Genomic DNA, 18,852 nt, shown 5'->3' with positions numbered 1-18,852 from the left:
TGATAGGTTGCCAGGTGGCCTGCCGACCCTTTTCTTATTCACTGTGAAAATAAATTGATGGTTTTTTTTTAAATTTAGAATATAAGTAAGGTACCAGAGTGCAAAACAAGCATCAAAGTAGTGCTTCTTTGATAAAAAACAAGTCCAGGGGGAGGATCCCCAAATGTCCTGAAGTTCTTGAAACCCTCCCAGGTACCCCTGACCTTTGCAAGGCTGCTGCGACTGGATTTCCCTCTTAGAAAAAATAAGTGAGAACAGAAAACATTGAAGGTTAAAAACAAGCAATTCATTTAATATATATACTGATAAATATAATTCATGTTTGTTTATTAACCGCCCCCTTGCCTTCTGTTGTTTTGCAAACAACAGAAGGCACCCTTGATTCTAAAAGTGATGTCACTTGAGGCAACAAGTTGGAAAATTACAGAAATCTGGAGGCTCTAACATACAAACATAACACACCCAAATCTCTGGCAATTATTAACACTAAGGCCAGATTATTGATATACTGTCTGTTGTGAGGGGAAGAGGACCTAGAATGGATCCTTGTGGAACCCCTTACATTTGTTATATAAGTCATTTATGACTGAGCCAGTATCTGCAAGAAACTTCAGAGATTTGTGCTGTATCAAAGGCATTACAACAGATTGACAAACAGAGCTACACATTGTAAAGTTTTATCAAAACTATTCATAATACCATTCTCAACCAACCAAACAGCTGAGATGTATATGTATATTAGCACCAAATATTTTTAGAAGCTTCTGCCCTGTAACTTTTTTAGCTTCACACCCCTCTCTGCTTTCCATCTGTCTCTCTAGAAATAAATAAAAAAGAACAAGGGAAGCAGCCCGCTGCCCTTCAAGGGAAACAAGAATGATACAGATGGCACCTTAATGTTGTTGTGTATCACACAGGAGTGAGATTGCAGAGGTCTAGTATTGCTGTAGCTTACACTCTTCATACAGTTCTTTCAGTGGTGTATAAGTTCACAGTCAGCCATAAAATGTGAGCTTTTATCCGGCTCAATATTCCCCTATTTCCTCTCTCCTCTTGATCATCTTCTCACTTTCCATCCATAATCTCTTCCCTCCTCTCTCGCCTCTCCCATTTGCTCTGTTGTGTCAGTTGGCCTCTAAATCTCTCACACAAATAAATGAGATGAGCACTCCGAGTTTAGGAAAGTGATATCGGCGTGGTCAACTGTCTCAGCGTTCTCCTCAGTGCTGTTTCACAGGCCGTCACTGTGGCGTTCTGACACATCAAAGAGCCGGCGCTCGCCATGGCTGAGAGCTTCAGGATGTAACCTGAGATTTATTGGACACTCACATTAGATCCGCTGTCTTGCCTCCTGACCTCTCGCTCTGCAGGAGTGTGTGCGTGTTTATCTTTTATTCATTCATCATATCATTGTTCTCTCCAAAAATTCTTTGTCTGAATTATGAAAAGGGTCAGATTTATGTGCTGTGCTTTACTTTGACTTGTCGAGGTGACATCATACTCCTCATGTCAGGAACATGATATTAATAAGGAGAGGCAGAAAGATTGCTGTGAGATGTTTCTCTCCTTCCCATAACCTCTGTGCATTTGACCCCTCACCTTTGCTCTCTTCCAACATCTCCACCCAGATGCCAACCAATATGGGAAGTATGGGAAAACACGAGCTGAGGAGGATGCCAAGCGTTACCTGAAAGAGAAAGAGGACCTGGAAAGAGAGAGGGATGGGATACGAAATGCACTTGTGACCCTCCGAAAGGAGAAGAGGGAGTTAAAGGAAGAGCTGAAAACAGCCTCTGGTAAGGAGATACAAAGTCAAAGCAGAGAACAGATGTTATACAAATTCTCAGTTATTTCTGAGTTTAGCTCCAATTTAACTCTGCAGCTCTTCAGTATCCAGAAACTGAAACTGATCACTGTATTCTCACAATGAACAGCATAGCTAGAACATATTGTACATCTACTGTATTTACTTTGAGGGATGGAGACACACATAGGGACACCAGGTCATCCTAAAAGAAGCAGTTTGTAAGTCATAGTTTGCGAGTCTGCAAATTAACTAGGACGCTTGAATATCAAGTGCACATCCTATATCCCTGCTCTGTATCTGACCCTGCACTCTGACCCCCATTATTAGAGGGTCATGTGAGAAGACAGTTGCCCTACAGGGATAAATACGGACTCTAATTGCTTTTATTATTAAATCAAATTAATTTCCTGTATTTTTGCACAGTATGCTGCTGGCAGCATTGGAAGAAGTATTCAGATTTGAGATCAGAAGTAAAAGTAGCATATCAGATTGTTGCACTCCATTTCAAGTAAAAGCACAAAGGTAGTAGCAGCAAAATGAATCACAAGTAAAAGTACTCTAAAGTACTATAAGGCATTACTACGGCTTCAGCCACTGTTATATTAGCATGTGCTATATTATTTGATTGGATTATTGCAATTTTATCTTGTGCCATAAATGCATCGTAAAAGACTTTTTTGACACGGTTGAAAGATCATTAAAAAAAAAAACGTGCTTTGAAATCTAACAATTTTTTTGTATTGGTGCCTTTTGTATTCAGTCCAATGTTCAATAAAAGAATGTTGAAAGTAATTTCCTTTATTTTTTAATGTAGCAAGCAATTTGTTGTATTTTAGCAGTATATTGAAATCAGGAGAAATATTGGTTATATTATTTCCGTGATATTTAACAACATTATTGCATGTGGCATATTTTTCTCATCGTGCAGCCCTGGTTTAATCTATAAAAATGTATCACAATTTAAAAACGTATCATAGGTTTTCCATGTAGAATTTTAATCTGCGAAATAGCTTTAGGAGAGTAAAAAGCACAACAGTTGCCTCTGAAGTAGTCAAGTATAAGTACTCCAAAACTGTACTTAGTGTAAGTACAGTACTTCTGTAACTGCATCTTATTTTGAGAGTCTTATCACCATCTAAAAGAACATGAATATATCGCTACTACTTTTCAAATCTTTGTTTGTCTCATTGTGTTGTATGTGTTGCTGTGTCTCTGTGGAGCAGAGAGAAGACAGACCTCCCTCAACAACCGTGTGTCGAAGCTGGAAGACACCTGTCGAGCTAAAGAGGCAGAGAGGGTGGACCTGGAGCTCCGGCTGTCTCAGGTCCAAGAAAACCTCAAGAAGAGCCTGGCTGGTGGAGCCTTGGGAGCACCTGTTGAGGCTAAACCCCCAGTTAAGGTATATTTGTTGCTTTATGTGGGAAAGACACACAAATACATGTTTACCTGCCTGCGTACACATGGTTTATTTGCTTATTTGCTTTTTTCCCTGTCTGTGTAGGCCTCCAGCAAAAAGACACAGAATATCTACAGTGATTCTTTACCAGTAAACTGTGCCTTAGAGATGCGTCGGAGACCTCCGTCTGTTTACGCTGCTACGGGAACTGTCATGCAGAAGGCAAAGGTAACTGTTCAGTAACTGTCACAGTCACTTCCTGAACTGTTCCTCAGCCTGTCATCATGGACACATTTCTCTCTCAGGCTTCACAGGGGGCTGATAGGATCACAGCAGCATGTGTCATCATCTAATGGGTTTTCACAGTTCACACATAAATAGAGAGACAGTCTGCGTGTGTTCGCACAGTCTCTGACAGACATTTATAATTCAGTGTCTGGTGTGTGTGAGAGTGTTTTGAGTGATTATGATCAAATAGGATTCTGTCACTACAGGTGGATGTTTGATATCGCTTTGCTCAGCTACTTCTGCTTTCACAATATTTACGACCTAAACGACACCATCGGGACTATTAATGAATTTAATATATGCGTAGTGCTACTACATGGGTTGGCATTGTTGTCGTTATCACAGAACTGTGTTTATGCACCACTTGGGTGCACAGATGTAAAAGAAGCCGGTGTGGTACGCCACTATGGATCACCAAGACAATTATCAACACTTCAGGAATAGTTGTCTGAAGTAGCTAAATTAATTAGCCAATTAAATTGCATTTAAAAATCTACTCATAAAAAAACTAAATGAAGCACTGTTTACAAAAGAATTGGTCCAATAATGAAAGATATATTTGTGAAGACATGTCTTTAAAATATGTCACCCTCAAATCATCTTTTTCTATAAATTACTGACGGTGTGTTACATTGAAATTGTGGGGGGAAAAAGGTTTTTCTTACATGTCTCCATGGTAAACAAAATCCAACAAAGGCAAACATTCTTCATGAATTAAAATAATCAGGCTCTGCATTTAAAGACAGCAAAACTATATTAAGACATCAGTTTGCAAACTCACACACAACTCAGTCTTATTTATCCAGTGGTATGCTCAGTAAGTGCTCAAACATATGCATTTTTCACTTAAATTTTACAATATAAAATGCTTGCGCCTACGAGAAACAAGCCATGAGCAGAGTTAAAACACACATTTGCCCAGGCACGCTATACGTCCCTATGTGAGACTGTTGGTACTGATATGTTTTTAAATCATAATGTTTTAGTGAAAATGCATTTCTTCACAGGTGATTCACCAGGTCAAATGTCTCCTTAAAACTTTGAAAGTGCTCCAGCTTTGGTTTGATGTGCTTGTTGCGGGATGTTATTCTGTGGCATCCAGCACATGCTGCAGATTCAGATTATACTGCACAAGTTGTGTGAGAGTTTGTAAAGGGATATGTTGTTACAGTTATACTGTTGTTAATTGGCACTCTTATTACGTTAATTCATGAAGAATGATCACCTTTTTTGGATTTTCCATTCATCAGAGACATGTGAGAAAAACAATTTTCTTCATTCAATGTAACTCTGGGTGAGTAATTGACAAACCAATGGTCATTTTGTGGGTGAATTATTGATTTCAGGGTTACAAATCTAAAAAAAAAAATGTGTTTGTTTTTGCTTATTGGTATGCACAGTTCAGGAGCATAACTGAAAATGGTGCTATTTATTTTTTGTTTGACTTATTGTCACCTGCGCGTTTCACCTGCAATCACTTCAAAGTCCTGTTCTTCAATAATTACCTTATTTTAACATTGTTACTAAATCACTTACATATTTTCTGTCTTTACAGGAATGGGAGTCAAAGAAAGCAACCTAAGAGCGGTGTCACGAAGAGGACAAGAAAACAAATTAACGGATGTCAGGATCTGACAACTGTGACATTAAATCCTGCTAAAGATCCATCTAGATCCCAAAGCACAGACTTTACCGAACTGTAATGAAAGAAATCAGCCACCAGGTGGAGGTACATCTCACTGAATATTTACTCTTCTGTCTTCCTAAAACAACTTCTCCACATGTGAGGAATCCAAGAAGTGCTCACTGTCTGTATCCAAGTATTTTCCTTGTCTTTGGTGACACAGATTGAAACGTGGCAAACAGGAAGGAGAGAAGAGAGTTTAGTAAGAAAGACACAAGAAAAGTGTATTGAAAAGCACAGTTAGTGTGAAGCGTTGTAATGGGAAGGCAACACAGGGCTGTGTCCTCTCCTGCTGTTGCATACAATGTTTAATGTAAAGGTGTCATGTGAGACGTGATGTGTTTGAGGATGGAGGCAGTTTAAGCCACAATGTGCCTTTTATATAATATAATGTTTCTTATCTGCCTGTACAGAGTGAGCCATGACTACTGTTTGTATGTTTAATGCTTTTATACTGTCAAGGTTTCATTTCTCATCGTCATCATAAGACATACCTATCAGAGGTATTCACGTCGGTGCCATGGAGGGCTGAGTGTGTTATTATACTTTTGACTGCACTTATTAGCCTCTCCACTCGGGTTAAAGCTGTGCCGTACTGAATAGTCCCACATCCACTTGACCCTCTTTGGCACACAGCACAGTTAAGTACTCCTGCAAGAGATAACTGAGTGACTAACAAAGTGGTGCTATTCACAGATTCAAACCAATCTTTTCCCTAAGTGTGGAAAAAAAAAATCTCCATTATACGTAATTTTAACAACTTCTCTGCTGAACCTGTGGTTTACTTTTGCACTTTACTGTTCTCCTACCTGGATAAGGGAATAATAAATGTGTCTTATTCTCAAACATGTGACCTTTAATCATTTGTTACAGTACAAATGCTAAAAAAAAATGCATTCTCAGTCACTGATTTATTATTTTAATTTCACATGATTTGCTGTGAGGTATACAATATATGGTCTCACACAAACGATGTATGAAAGCCAAAACAAAAAAAGAAAACATCTACATCAGTCACCTAATGAAGGCAGTTGGATGCAACACTATAGTGTGATGCAGTTCAGGCAGTCTATTGTTAAAACTCATCCTCATTTGTTCTATTGAATCGTCAGTAAACAGACAGGCTTTCTATCTTCCCCTCTACGTGTTTATATGTCAGCTGCTTGTCATCACTTTGCAGCCTGTCTGTGGGGTATAAAGGATTCGTATATGTGATAGAAAAAAAGCTTGTTTAGATCCAGGCAGTGGCAACTGGTATTTGGGTCTCAAATGAGGAGGTAGAGCAGCTTCAGGATGGTGAAATGAACTATGCAGCAGCTTGGAAGCAGCGCTCAGAAAAAGAGATAGTAAAGCCAGTAGAGGATATTGACAAAGAGGAACGCCGTGGGGAAAACAGTGCGAGCATGGCGATCGATGTTGTGCGGATTTTCCACAATGAAGACGGATGCTGCCCTACGTGATGCGTCCTTCACTGAAGACAGGCCGCAGCCCTGCTTTGACACTGCCTTCTCTTTTGATCCAGCATTGTTCTTTGTGTCACTGTCCGCTGACTGCTCCATGGTCTCCTCTGCAGTGGAGCCGATATCCACAGACTGGTTCGGTTGGGTGGAGCTGACGATGGGAATGGAGCCGTTTCCATTGGATTCATTGAACTCCTTCAGAAGCTCCTGATAGGTGACAACACAATTCCAATATTCTAATTATCTAACATGTTAAAGCAAAATATCACCTCATATTAAATGTAAAAAATACTCCTCACCCTGTGTAAGTCCTCTATGGTCTGGTGCTGCATGGTGTAGAAGTGGGCACAGGCGTACTCCAGCAGTGCACCGAAGATGAAGGTGAAGCAAATCCCCAGGTAAACATCTATGGCCTTAATGAAGCAGTTGGCATTGGGCAGGGAGGTGCGGGCGCCCATCATCAGTGTGGTCATCGTCAGGACTGTTGTCACCCCTGGAAAACACATCACGGTGTTGCTGTTTGCAAAATAGCTACTGAACCTCTAATCCATATTTTGGTAATCAATTCAAGTTTGGCAATGTGTTCGTCCAATTCTTCATCATCTCAGCCATCAGATTCCCCCTCATTGGCTTTTTTCCTTTGATGTTGCTCTTTGATTTAATTGGGTAGGTGTCAGAAAACATATAGGCTAAAGGTCAAATCATGTGTTGAACTGAGGCTGTAGTGAGGATGATGTATCGATGCTTATTCTCATTAATGCATGATTGTTATAATGCATGGCTGAACTTGGTGCACTCTGCTGCATAATTTACAGTTAATAAATAATTTAGATTTATTGAGTAACATGCGGTATCAACTAACATCAGTTTAAACGCCTTGTAAACACAAAATGTGTTTTACATGCCCTCTAACCACAGTAAAAATGCTAAATTTGATTTTTTTTCCCCAGTGTAGACAGTGTATCAGTTCTGTGCTAAAACATACAGGATTACATTTATTTATATTCAAGAGTTATAAGATTCAAGACTGATTTACACCATACAATGAAATTCTTAATAGCCAGTCTCCCTTCACACAGAACAATAATAAAATTTGAATTAAATTACCTAAGAATTAAAACGCAATCAAAGTAAAGTGCACCATGCCTCATGGAAATGTAGCAAGAAGTAAGTTTAAGTCAAAGCAGTCGGGTGGGGGCTGACACTCCTGTAGTGTCTGCCTGATGGCAGAAGTGTTCAGACTGTAGTTGGGGTGTGTACTGTCTTTGATAATGTTGACCCTGCTGTTGTAAATGTCCTGATTGGAAGGGAAGGCTGCTCCTAAAATGAGTTGTGCAGTTTTTATCACGCGCTGGAGGGACTTCCTGTCCTGAGCAGTACAGTTTCCATATTGGACTGTGATTGACCTGGTGAGGACACTATCGACTGTACATCTGTAAAAGTTGCCAAAGATATTGGTTGGCATGCCACCGATTTATACATCACTGGGACTTTTAACTATACATGTATCACTCCTATTTACAGGTACACTGGTAATCATTCCACATTAATGGTTGTTGTGACAAACTTTGCACCACAACGATGAACATTTTCCACAAATAAAATTTGAGTTTAATTATAAATTATCATCAAAGGAGAACAAATGGTGGGAAAGGAGCCTGAATACTTCACTGCAAATCTCCAGGCATATGTGTAGGAGGACACAGGGGGGAACACCCCCCCCCCCCCCCCCCAAAAAAAAAAAAAAAAAATCAAAATTTTCTGGTGTTGTGTGTGGGCTGCAGAATCATAGCTGTGTTGATATTCATTACAACAGTGTTGATATTCATTACAACAGCTCTCCCTCTCATGTGCTGATGTTTAAATGAATGGCACTCAAATACATTTGATCTTTCTGACCGTATTGAGTCTGTAAGGTGGGATGTGAAAAGGTTGTAAATAAAATCCTACAATGAATTAATAATGTGGAATACACCATCATCATTACACTTTCACCTCTGATAAAATGCAGTAAGAGATCTGGTACTGACCGATACAGGTCCTGGCTGGGACGGAGGACTGGCTGATCCAGAAAGAGACCCAGGAGAGAACCACCAGCAGAATGGAGGGAACGTACGTCTCCAAGATGAAGAACAGCACGTTTCTACGCAATGCAAAATGCAGCACCAGCTTGGGGTATTGTCCTGTATGAGGAGACACAAACAGACACAGCTTTATTACATTTGTGCTCTCACATATAACTCCACATGTGAGGGGGACTGTGGGAGATGTAGTGTCCTACCTGTCTCATACACAGCCTCTGACACTGATGTATAGTAGCTCTCTACGCTGTACTGAGCCAGCCGCAGTATGTCAAGACCCTTCACTGAGTCATTCCCTCTGGTCCAATAGAACACCACATCCTGCAGGTTGTAGCCCCCTGACACACACACACACACACACAACGGTTTATAGTTAAGGTTGAATGAATGATCTGCTTAAAATAATAGTGTCAGTTTGATACTCACTACACTGATGATGAAAATGGTGATGGTGATGATGAGATGATGGTGATGTATGTCCATCTACACACTTGATGGAGTTGAGGGTTCACACAGGTACTCACAGCTCTCCAGCTGCAGGGTGCACTCCTGTCTGTCCATGGGATACTTGGTCAGGTCCATGTTGCAGGCGATGGTAGCCGTGATGCTGTTGTGCATTCATAACAAGATCGTTAGAACAGCTCTCTCCGACACATTGTTACTCCTTTGATGTCGGACAGGGCAGTTAATAACCAGAGAACACAAAGAACTTTCCCCCCTGAGCAACAACGGAAAGAACAAAGACTCATATCCGAAGTGTCAGACATTTCTGGATCTGATGCATTAATTATGTATAAGACTTGGAATTTGCTGACAGTTTCTGAGCACTAGAATCAAAATTATTTAGCTGATGTATTGCTTACTGAAGAACACCAATGTTCTATTTCTATACAAAGCAAAATATGCCAATAATATTTTTAAAAAACAACTGACAAACATGGATCTGTACAACATAACTATTTATATAAAATGTTTTCCCTCTAATCACGAAGAATAAGGAACATCTTGCACAAGACTGCCCTTTCTGTCCTCAGTAAAGCTTTCCAGTCATAATAAAGTTTTATATCAGTGTGACATGACAGATTAGACATCAGAACAAATTTTGACTGTGGCCACAGGCAACGAATTCTCCCCACCACAATCTCAACTGTTTGAAGGGTACAAAAAAACTGTAATTTCAGTGGCATTCCCTTGAGTTATATGACTGAGCGATGATACATAAGTGCTCTTTTTTCTTCCTGTCTTTTTTTAGCCGAACCAAAGGCCAATTCACGGTTGATTACCACGACAATCATGAAAACAGCATGAAAAAAATCTCAGTAGATTTTGTCTTCCTCGTCTTTCTCTTTTCATCTCCCTACATTCCCTTTCATTTTAACCTCTTCCAGCTCAGCAGAATCTGAAAAGCTCACGGGCAGGAGTATCAAATGATCAAATGTCAGCGACTGTTGAATCAATAAACATAAACCTGTACCGTAGGGCATAGAGAACTGTTCCATTGCTGAAGATGCGTATGAGGCGGTTTTCCACCGTGACGTCATGCAGGAAGGAACGTTTGGAGTCGGGGATGAAGGTGTCAGGGATCCACAGCAGTGACACGAGGCGTCCGTCCACGCTGACGCTCTCATTTCCAGGGAACACCAGCCTGGAGTCACGCCAGCGCTGACGGAGGAAGATGGTCGCAGTGTAGTCCTAAGAAGATATTGTAAAGAAGACTTTTAGTCATTTATTTGTTTCTTCAGTCACTTATTCAACCCAGTGGCCCCCAGAAATTTTGCTTGGCCCAATATGACCACTGAAAATCTTGGGGTGGCCAAAACCTAACACCATATCTGAGTTTCAGGACTTCCATTATGCTGTTGTAGTACAGTTGTATAAAGGTTAGTCATAAACTATCGGAAAACTTCAATTAAACACCTAGTCCCTTTTACTAGCCTTGTATGGCTACACAATTTGACAAATAAACGCCCGTCACAATTAGAGGCCTGGTCTGGTTACCAAGAAGTTCTTCGGATGTATAAAACCAGGTTGTTGGCTACCTCAAATTATGCGTCCATTCCTGGATTACCCTGTAAGTTATTCATATTCCTTCAGTTCTTACGTAAGAGTCCTTAGATCAAAAGAATCAGAAGTGTTCTTCATAGAAATTAACCCAAGTTGTGAGTTTTGTTTTAACAGGATTAAGTGGTGTTGTGCCTTGGTTTCTTGTTTTAGAGTTGATGTTACTAATTATCTGATGTGACTAATAATAGTACAGTTGACATTTTGAGTTCCACAACAGTTCTGTTTTAATGTGTTATGTGTCATGTTTTAGGTGGGTCATTGTTCTTCAAAAGGCTGGTCATCCTTTTCCTTAAAAGGACAAATAAACAGCTTAATTTGACGGAAAACACTGATTGTTAGACACACAACGTTTACTGGAAGCTAACCCACTAAAGTTTAAAAACACCTCAACAAGGCAAAGTCCTGCATTGGGTCTGGTACCTGTGGGTACCCGTCAGGTGACTGGCAAAAAAAAAAAAATGATTTGCAGGTGGAATTTTGTCTTAATTTTATTTCTGGTTTCAGTTCTGGGTGAAAAAGGAACATGTGCGTTAGATTTTGCATGTTAGATGATAAATATATTTAAATAAAATGAGAATAATAATAATTTAATGGAATGTTTTCACATTTTAATCCTCTGATCACTGACTTTGTGTCTTGCCTCTGTCCTCTGCACTAACTGGTTCATAAGAGCTGCTTTCAATCAGGTATGTTTCTGACAGGCGTATTAACTGTGGAGATATGCTGCTCAGTATAATGAGAATAAGCAAAAAAAAAAATCGTCATTTAAATTGTATTTCCCAAATTACCTTTGTTTTAAGGTTTGTTATCTTTACATGCATGAAATGGCTCAGAATGATGAATTTAAACACACCCCCTAACAGAAATATTTGAACAGCGCATGGTTATTATACAATTTGCATTTTCAGGTTGGGCCTCAAATCTTGTGTTGGCCGGTCGGGTTGTGGAACTTATTGGTCATTAGTGTGGGTGGCGGGACAGGTGCGGTATTGTATGCTGGGATTGTGGTCTTGAAAATCAGACCTGTGCAGGACTCAGAGGCCTTCAGTTATTTTTGCAAGAAGAAATGTGTGTGTGTGTGTGTGTGTGTGTGTGTGTGTATGTGGGGGTGTTGTGCAGCTATTGTATAAGGGTGGCCCTGGCCCCCCCCCTGGCGGTGCCATTGATTCACCCACTGACACAAAGTAGGAAGATTGGTGTACCATATTGATTTCAGAGATGGCATCAATGCTGGCGATGTCAAGACTCATTCCAATTTCCACAGGACCCTCTGTCAAACACAGACACAGGAGGAGTTGGAAATAAGTGCACAGAAATTACATTTTTGCATGAACCAACACTTGAACTCAACTACATGTATAAATTACTTATGAAGCTCAGTCCTACCATTGAAATTAGGTCTGAGGTAGCGGTTGTATCCTTTCATCAGCTTCTGAATCGTGGGCTGAAGCTGAGAGCCGTTCCATTCGCCCCAGTGGTTGCTAGAAAACGTACATCCACTGATGACAATAAAGAGAGATGGGAAAGAAATAAGGCAGGAAACGGGTCATAAAAGTTGTACAAGAACATACATCAGCCTAAGGCATTGCATTTTCAATCAGTAAAGATCAGTGTTAGCATGTGTTCTCAACCCTGTACATGAGTGTTGAACCTCAGCTCTCACCCCTGTGTGACGGTCAGGCAGAGGGTCAGTAGCGTGTGCAGCTGGACAGACATTGTGGACCAGCGGACAGAGGTCAGCAGCTGTGCTAGGGGAGATGCAACACACAAAAACACAACCACAAATTATTCCTCCTGCACATTTACATTACGTGGGATAACACTGTTTCACCATAGGGTGGCAGCAGCTAACTGAATGTGATCCCAAACCTCAGGGGAAACGTGCAGCACACTGTCACCCTTTGATGTGATAAAACTGTGCCATCTCTCGGCCTGCCATCATACTTGTGAAAACGTGGCGGAAACTTGTATTGATTTCTTCCTCTGTGTCCCATGAATACACAAGTAGCTACTTAAGAATACACAAAGAGATAAAGACAGCGTCTAGATAAGACATGAGTGCACCTACCTACTTTTTATACATGCACACATGCTTGTTTTTGTGTGTTTCTAGCACATAAGTGTGCCGCACAAACTGTCATCTGCAGATATATGTGGCTGCGACCTCATGGTTTATTCACAAAGCCCCCTCCACTGATCACTAATCCAGTCTCTTAACTCATCAAGGATTCCCCGTTGTCTAGTTGTTACTCACCCTTCTCCTCCTGCAGATACATCTCACTGTCTGTAATAGATTGCAGCTCTCCTTACATCTCACTTTCATCCACATAATCTGAATCCATCATTCGTGTGTTTATGTTCTCATACATGTTGACATGTTCCCAGGACCTCAGCAAAGCATTTCCATTGAATATTCAATGTATTATTTACACAGCGCTGCCATTATAAATGATGCTCCATATGAACACTATGTGGCCACAGTGGAAGTAAACGAGCCACACAATGTTATTAGGTTGTTTTTCCACACTTGCCAGTTGATGATTAATTCATGCCAGCACATTTATGTTTTCATTCATGTTTTTGTTTACCGCTTTGTAGCTTAGACTAAAGTCTCACATGATTATTTGTCTTGTTTTATGCATTCTTCTTTTTTATCATGCCTCTATGAGTCCAAACAAGCATCGCCTAAATACAGAATATTTGGCTTCATCTCTTTGTTTCCTTTCTTTAAATTCACTCAGTCTGTGCATGCACATCCAACAAAATATTTATCTTTGAATTTCATTTTTTTAAAACTATAAAAAATGCTCTCCCTGTTTTTTTTTACATGCACACATTTCTTCACTCTCAGGTTTGGTCTCATCATGCCCCTCTCTTCCTCCTACCTGTTTCAGTCCTCTGGTTTTCCACCTCAGGTCACTCCTCTTCTCTTTGTTTCCTCCCCCACTCTCCCAAATGTTCTGAGTGGCTGAGATTTCTCTCCTTCTTCGCTTACTTCTGGTTATATCCCAGTGTTCCTTCCATCTACCAATAAACCACTGTTGCTCCTATCATATGGTCCCGCTGTGTGGGCTAGTGTTGGTTGTTTTACTGTTTGTGCATCTCCCTCTGTCTCTCTGCACAGCTGTATTCATCTCCCAACAGAGCCTGTGTGCACCCCCACCCCCCCCCCCCCACCTCCTCCTCCTCCTCCTCCTCCTCCCAGCCTCCCTCTCTCTCTCCCTTTCTGTTTATGCCACTCACCCTCTCATTTGCGCTGCATCTCTCTCCCCTTCTTTTTTTCACTGCCCCCCACCTCCACACACACACACACACACATACACACACACACACACACACACACACACACACACACACACACAGGCACACAGTGCTGGATGCACACACACATACATCCAGTTTGATCCACCATATCACTTCTTTTCTTCCCCTCACTCTCCTCCTCCCACACGTTCTCATACTTTCGGCCCTTAATCTCTATCTACCCCCCTCTCCTTCAATTTACATTGACACCACACCTCCTTCTGGGCTCCAAAGCTCTCCCATGTCTCATTCCTTCATTCCCTGTCCCTCCTCACACTGAACTCCGTTCCCTTGCATCATTGTCATCATTTAAATTAGATCCCTCTCAGCTCTGTCTCTTATCTGTGTGTTCACTTCCATTAAATACCCATGTGGCTCCTCAAGATGAGTAACACATTTACTGTAAGCCTCCTTCTCTGTGTTTGCCTCTCATTAAAACCTTACTGAAAATAATGTCTTTCCTTCACTACTGTGGCTCACTCATCTTACCCTATAGCTGCAGCTGTCCACATTCTGGTCGATGAAAATGTGTTGACCGTCTTGATGTCGCTGCTGCTGATTACTGGATATAATAACCAGGAGCAGAGTCCTAGTACCAGTAATGGTAATGATGATGATTATCCACACACAGCTGTCAACAACAGCCCATAGACCGAAGCACTTTTTGTGCTAAACGGTCAATCCATCAGCTCCAGCACCAGTGACACAGGGTGATTAGTCTGTATTTGCTCTTCCTTCCTCGAGATTCGGCTCTAATTATATAGCCTGACCTCCGAGAGCCCAGTGGTGGAAGTTCTAGCATGTGTGAGAAAGCCTTGAGGGTATACAGCCTAATAATGTCTTATAAGATTACAGCAAAAGCGATGGACTTGCTGCACCCCATTGCTTCCCCAGCCTGTGTTCCCCAGTACTGACTACTGATGTTAACTGGTTGCTAACAAGGTGATATGTTCCCGTCGCAAGCTATTTAGTGCATCAGTAACCCACTGTAGTCATAAAGCTCTTTTATTCTTAATTTCACACCCTGGTGGCTGTGTTCTTGGGTAAATAGTCTTTTTACATTTAACGATAATGATTAGGAGTGCTGTGAAATGAACATAGGATCATCTGATTTGCGCCCACCATGTGAATTGAAGTACACAGTCCCAGTCCCAATCTCTGACAGTGAAAGAGACAAATGGAGACGTTTGTCAAGCACCTGAGGGGGAGGATGTCACTGTTTGATCTGTGTGTTAGGGGGCTAATGAATAATTATAGTCAGCGATGTTGGAGCGGCAGACAACTCAGTGTTAGTCAGCATCCACCTGGCTGCCTCCGCCTGCCTGTTCTTTCACATCTTGCTGTGACTGAGTAGCCCACGTTTTCCTTTTGTTTCTCTCACTGCTTGAAAGCTTGCAAAATCCATGTATGTGTCCACCTGTCCATCCATCTTACAGCTTTATTAGCTGGCTCACATTTCATATTTCTTTGCATCCTCTGACTATATCTGACAGTTTTATGTTCCTTTATGGCTGCTGTCCTTGGTCAATTTAACCTAAATATCCTATAAAAATCACAGATGCTTCAGTATCCAGGCAGAATAGGTAGAATTGCGGGCCTGAGCCTGCCTTAGCCACCATAACTGGCATCAGCTGGTTAAAGCCATATAAAAACCTGGTATTTCACTCCGCCTTTACGTTTGACAAGCAAATTCATGCAGTAGTAAAGACAGCTTTTTCCAACTCTGAGTCTGCACCATATCTAAAATCAAGCCATTGCTCTCCCTCAAGAACTTGGAGATCGTCACCCATGCCCGTTTAAACTACTGTAACTCTCTGTATACCAGTATTAGTCAATCCACTCTATCCCGCCTCCAGCTGGTTCAGAACACCACTGCCAGACTCCTCACAGGTACCTGGACGAGAGACCATATCCCACCCGTTTTAGCCTCTCTCCACTGAAGACTGGCTGGTTCACAGTTGGCTTGAAGGTTCTCCTGTTTGTGTACAAAGCCCTTAATGGTCTAGCCCCATCCTACATCCCAGACCTCCTAACCCCTTATTCTACCCCCCAGGTCCCTCAAGTCAGCTCCAGGCTGTCCCACGCTCCAGACTTAGCTCGGGGGTGATCGTGCCTTTGCTGTGTCTGCCCCCAAACTGAGGAACAGCATCCCCCTCCCAATCAGATCTGCCCCCACCATTGACTCATTTAAGTCCAGGCTCAAAAACTATTTGTATTCATTAGCGTTTGAGTCCTCCTGATGTGGTTTTATCTGATGTCTGTGTGTGCTGTGTCTCTGAATGAATGAGCTGTGTACCTGACTGTTATGATGCCTCTCATGTGTGTTTTTAGCATCTTACTCCTTTACAACATTTTGGTCAACGTGAGTTGTTTGAAATCTGCTTCATAAATAAATTTAAGTTGAGTTGAGATGGTCCTCTGATCCGGTTGCATCAGCTGTTCTTAAGATGGGACTTATACCTGTTAATAATGTTTACTAAGCAGAGATTTCTCGAAAACAAAAAATTTTAATTATTCTTCTGTACAAAGAGCAGTTGTTTCTAAATATTAGTAAATGCCAGGTGAAACTGTTTAAGTAGTAGCAAACTGAATCAAATGACAAAGCTAACACTAGCTTGTTGATATCCAAATTTAAATTGAGGAGTAAGAGACATGTCCTTAAAATGCTGTTTAATAATGATATAAATATGTATGTTTTTAAGTGGGCCCCCAGGAATGCTGCTTAGCCTTACTGCCAATATTTCCTAGTGGCCACTCATGGTATTGCAGCAACAAAAAATGTCCTGCGGCCCAAAAACACATTTTCCCCATAGGCCACCATTATAAAAGAGACGTCTGTAAAACTGTTGAGAGGACAACTTGAACTGCAGACAAGGTCAGTATGACTCTTGCTATTAGAAAGATTTGATCCATGGGGGGGTTACATCAGAAAAACTTCACTGGAGCTGAGAAAAGAGATTTAAAAAAAATCTGTGACATCATCACAGTGTAAAGTCTAGGAGCTGAATAGGAACTCGCGGGTGGGGCCAGCATGAGAAACATTGCTGTGCATATCCAGGGTCCACATACCGTGGACGTAAAACCAGAGGCTAGAGACTTTTTTGGGCGTATGCATCAGGCAAGCAATTCCACTGAAATGAACAGTCTGGGTGACAGCTGTCGTCTTCACCATGACACCCTGATAGAGCTGCTTCTCTCCATATACACACTGAGGCACATGTCACCCTCACAGGTTACCTACAAGACCACTGCCCTTAAAGGGACAGAAGGGTGAGCCGGTAACAATAGGCACCATCTTGGGATCTGGTATCTAGGTATTATCATACATCTATGGTTTAAGTCACTTTACAGTAAAATGCAGTAAAATTACAAAATGTTATACGGCGAAAGGAAAAAAAAGAAGAAGAAAGAAAAGAAGACGAAAGGTCTACGGAACTCTGCTGGCAAAAAATAAAACCCATCCACTCAAAAAGAACCTAAAAATAAAAATTAAAAAAAAGTTATAACCCATGAAACAAATGAACAAACCATGAAATAACAATCTGATTCAATGCTTTTTAACTTTTTGCCAGAAAGTGCCAGGGACCTTTCTTCTTCGTTGAACTTGTGCCCTACCAAAGAGCATCTTCATCACACTAAAAACTCTAAGCACTTCCTTTAAACACTCATTCCTTTTTACCAAATATGATGCCATCCCAATGAAGTCTGAATGACCAAATCATGTTGGTTAGCTAGCGCAATTGTTTATTTTCAACCCATTCTAAACTACATTTGCTAACGCTAACTCTGAAAACATTTCTCCATGCATGCACATCATAAAACAAAGTAATACTAGTCTAAAATTTTGGTAGAATTTTTTTTACATTTAATGAATTGTTTGACATCTTAAAATTGCTGCTACATATGTTTCCAACAATGATTTACCCATTGCTGAAATCTATGTTTATGTATGTACATGTTAAAATGCTACGCTGCGGCACAATGATGCTCGTATCTCAGCCTCATTATGGTGCATGTATCACAAACTGTTCCCTATTGTCCAATCCTTACCTCATTTTTCATTTTAAATGGCATCAGTTATCCTTGGCTAACAGCTCCCCACTGCCACATGACCTTCCCTCAGCTGTGTGTTCCTTATTTCCACTATTGCTTCATATATCTCACCTTTACAGCCCTCGGTTTCTGACTCACTCATCCATCCATCCATTTCACCCAAGAATTCCATAAAACATAGATGCACACTTCATCCTCCCCGATCATCTTCTGTTCAGCCAAGAACACTTAATGCTGCACTTTGGTTTCTTTCCCATCAATCCCCTGTTGCATAACCATCTTTCTCTGAATCTTTGCCTCTCCCTTTTCGGCTCAATTTCTCTGTCTTTTTCTCTCTATGTCTCTCTATCATGCCGAATAAGCTTTTGACGACACCATGTTTCAAGTAATGTTCATGTCCAGAGCAGCACCATAAAATGGAAACGTGATTTACTGTCATGTGACAAATGGAAATGTCACAGGACGGCTCATGAGACGGACAGTGATAAATCTCTCCTAAATGACTCTGACGGCTGCCATGTCCAGGAGGAATACGTATGAATTAATGTGACGTAGACTCTGGGCCGTGTGCGCTGGCCTCCGCTCTGAGCCAGCTGTCATATCACCCCATGACTGTTGAGTCCAGAGGAAGTGGATAAAGTGTTTGCTGTTCTCTTTCTTCAGATACAGTGGACATGACATTGTAATTCAACATTTCTCTCAACTCTTTCTTTCCC

The 18,852-nt window shown here is 41.1% G+C and overlaps 2 protein-coding genes across 5 annotated transcripts in view; one reads left to right on the top strand and one right to left on the bottom strand.

The window, feature by feature from the left end:
• afap1l1a (actin filament associated protein 1-like 1a) overlaps positions 1-6,021 on the top strand; it is a 30,062-nt gene extending 24,041 nt beyond the window's left edge. For all 3 annotated transcript variants that reach the window (XM_033633470.2, XM_033633469.2, XM_033633471.2), the window contains exons 16-19: positions 1,629-1,796; positions 3,031-3,206; positions 3,309-3,431; positions 5,047-6,021. In XM_033633470.2, coding sequence (XP_033489361.1) covers positions 1,629-1,796; positions 3,031-3,206; positions 3,309-3,431; positions 5,047-5,073 — 494 coding nt within the window. In that variant the 3' untranslated portion in view covers positions 5,074-6,021. The remainder of the gene's footprint in view (positions 1-1,628; positions 1,797-3,030; positions 3,207-3,308; positions 3,432-5,046) is intronic.
• A 57-nt stretch (positions 6,022-6,078) lies between these two features.
• On the bottom strand, positions 6,079-13,910 carry gabrp (gamma-aminobutyric acid type A receptor subunit pi). Of its 2 annotated transcripts, none has more exons than XM_033633473.2 (10): positions 13,666-13,910; positions 12,444-12,528; positions 12,167-12,279; positions 11,983-12,050; positions 10,191-10,408; positions 9,241-9,323; positions 8,917-9,054; positions 8,666-8,818; positions 6,935-7,128; positions 6,079-6,842 (listed from the first exon to the last, which is right to left on the bottom strand). In XM_033633473.2, the coding sequence occupies exons 2-10, from the start codon at positions 12,494-12,496 to the stop codon at positions 6,507-6,509; spliced, it is 1,356 nt and encodes a 451-aa protein (XP_033489364.1). In that variant the 5' UTR covers positions 12,497-12,528; positions 13,666-13,910; the 3' UTR covers positions 6,079-6,506. The 2 variants fall into 2 exon arrangements, with proteins under 2 accessions (XP_033489364.1, XP_033489365.1); XM_033633474.2 differs by having other exon boundaries at positions 12,444-12,523.
• Positions 13,911-18,852: the final 4,942 nt, after the last annotated feature.

This window comes from Epinephelus lanceolatus, chromosome 7 (genome assembly GCF_041903045.1).
Source record: "Epinephelus lanceolatus isolate andai-2023 chromosome 7, ASM4190304v1, whole genome shotgun sequence".
Classification (NCBI taxonomy): domain Eukaryota; kingdom Metazoa; phylum Chordata; class Actinopteri; order Perciformes; family Serranidae; genus Epinephelus; species Epinephelus lanceolatus.
This window is presented reverse-complemented; position numbering and strand designations above follow the sequence as displayed.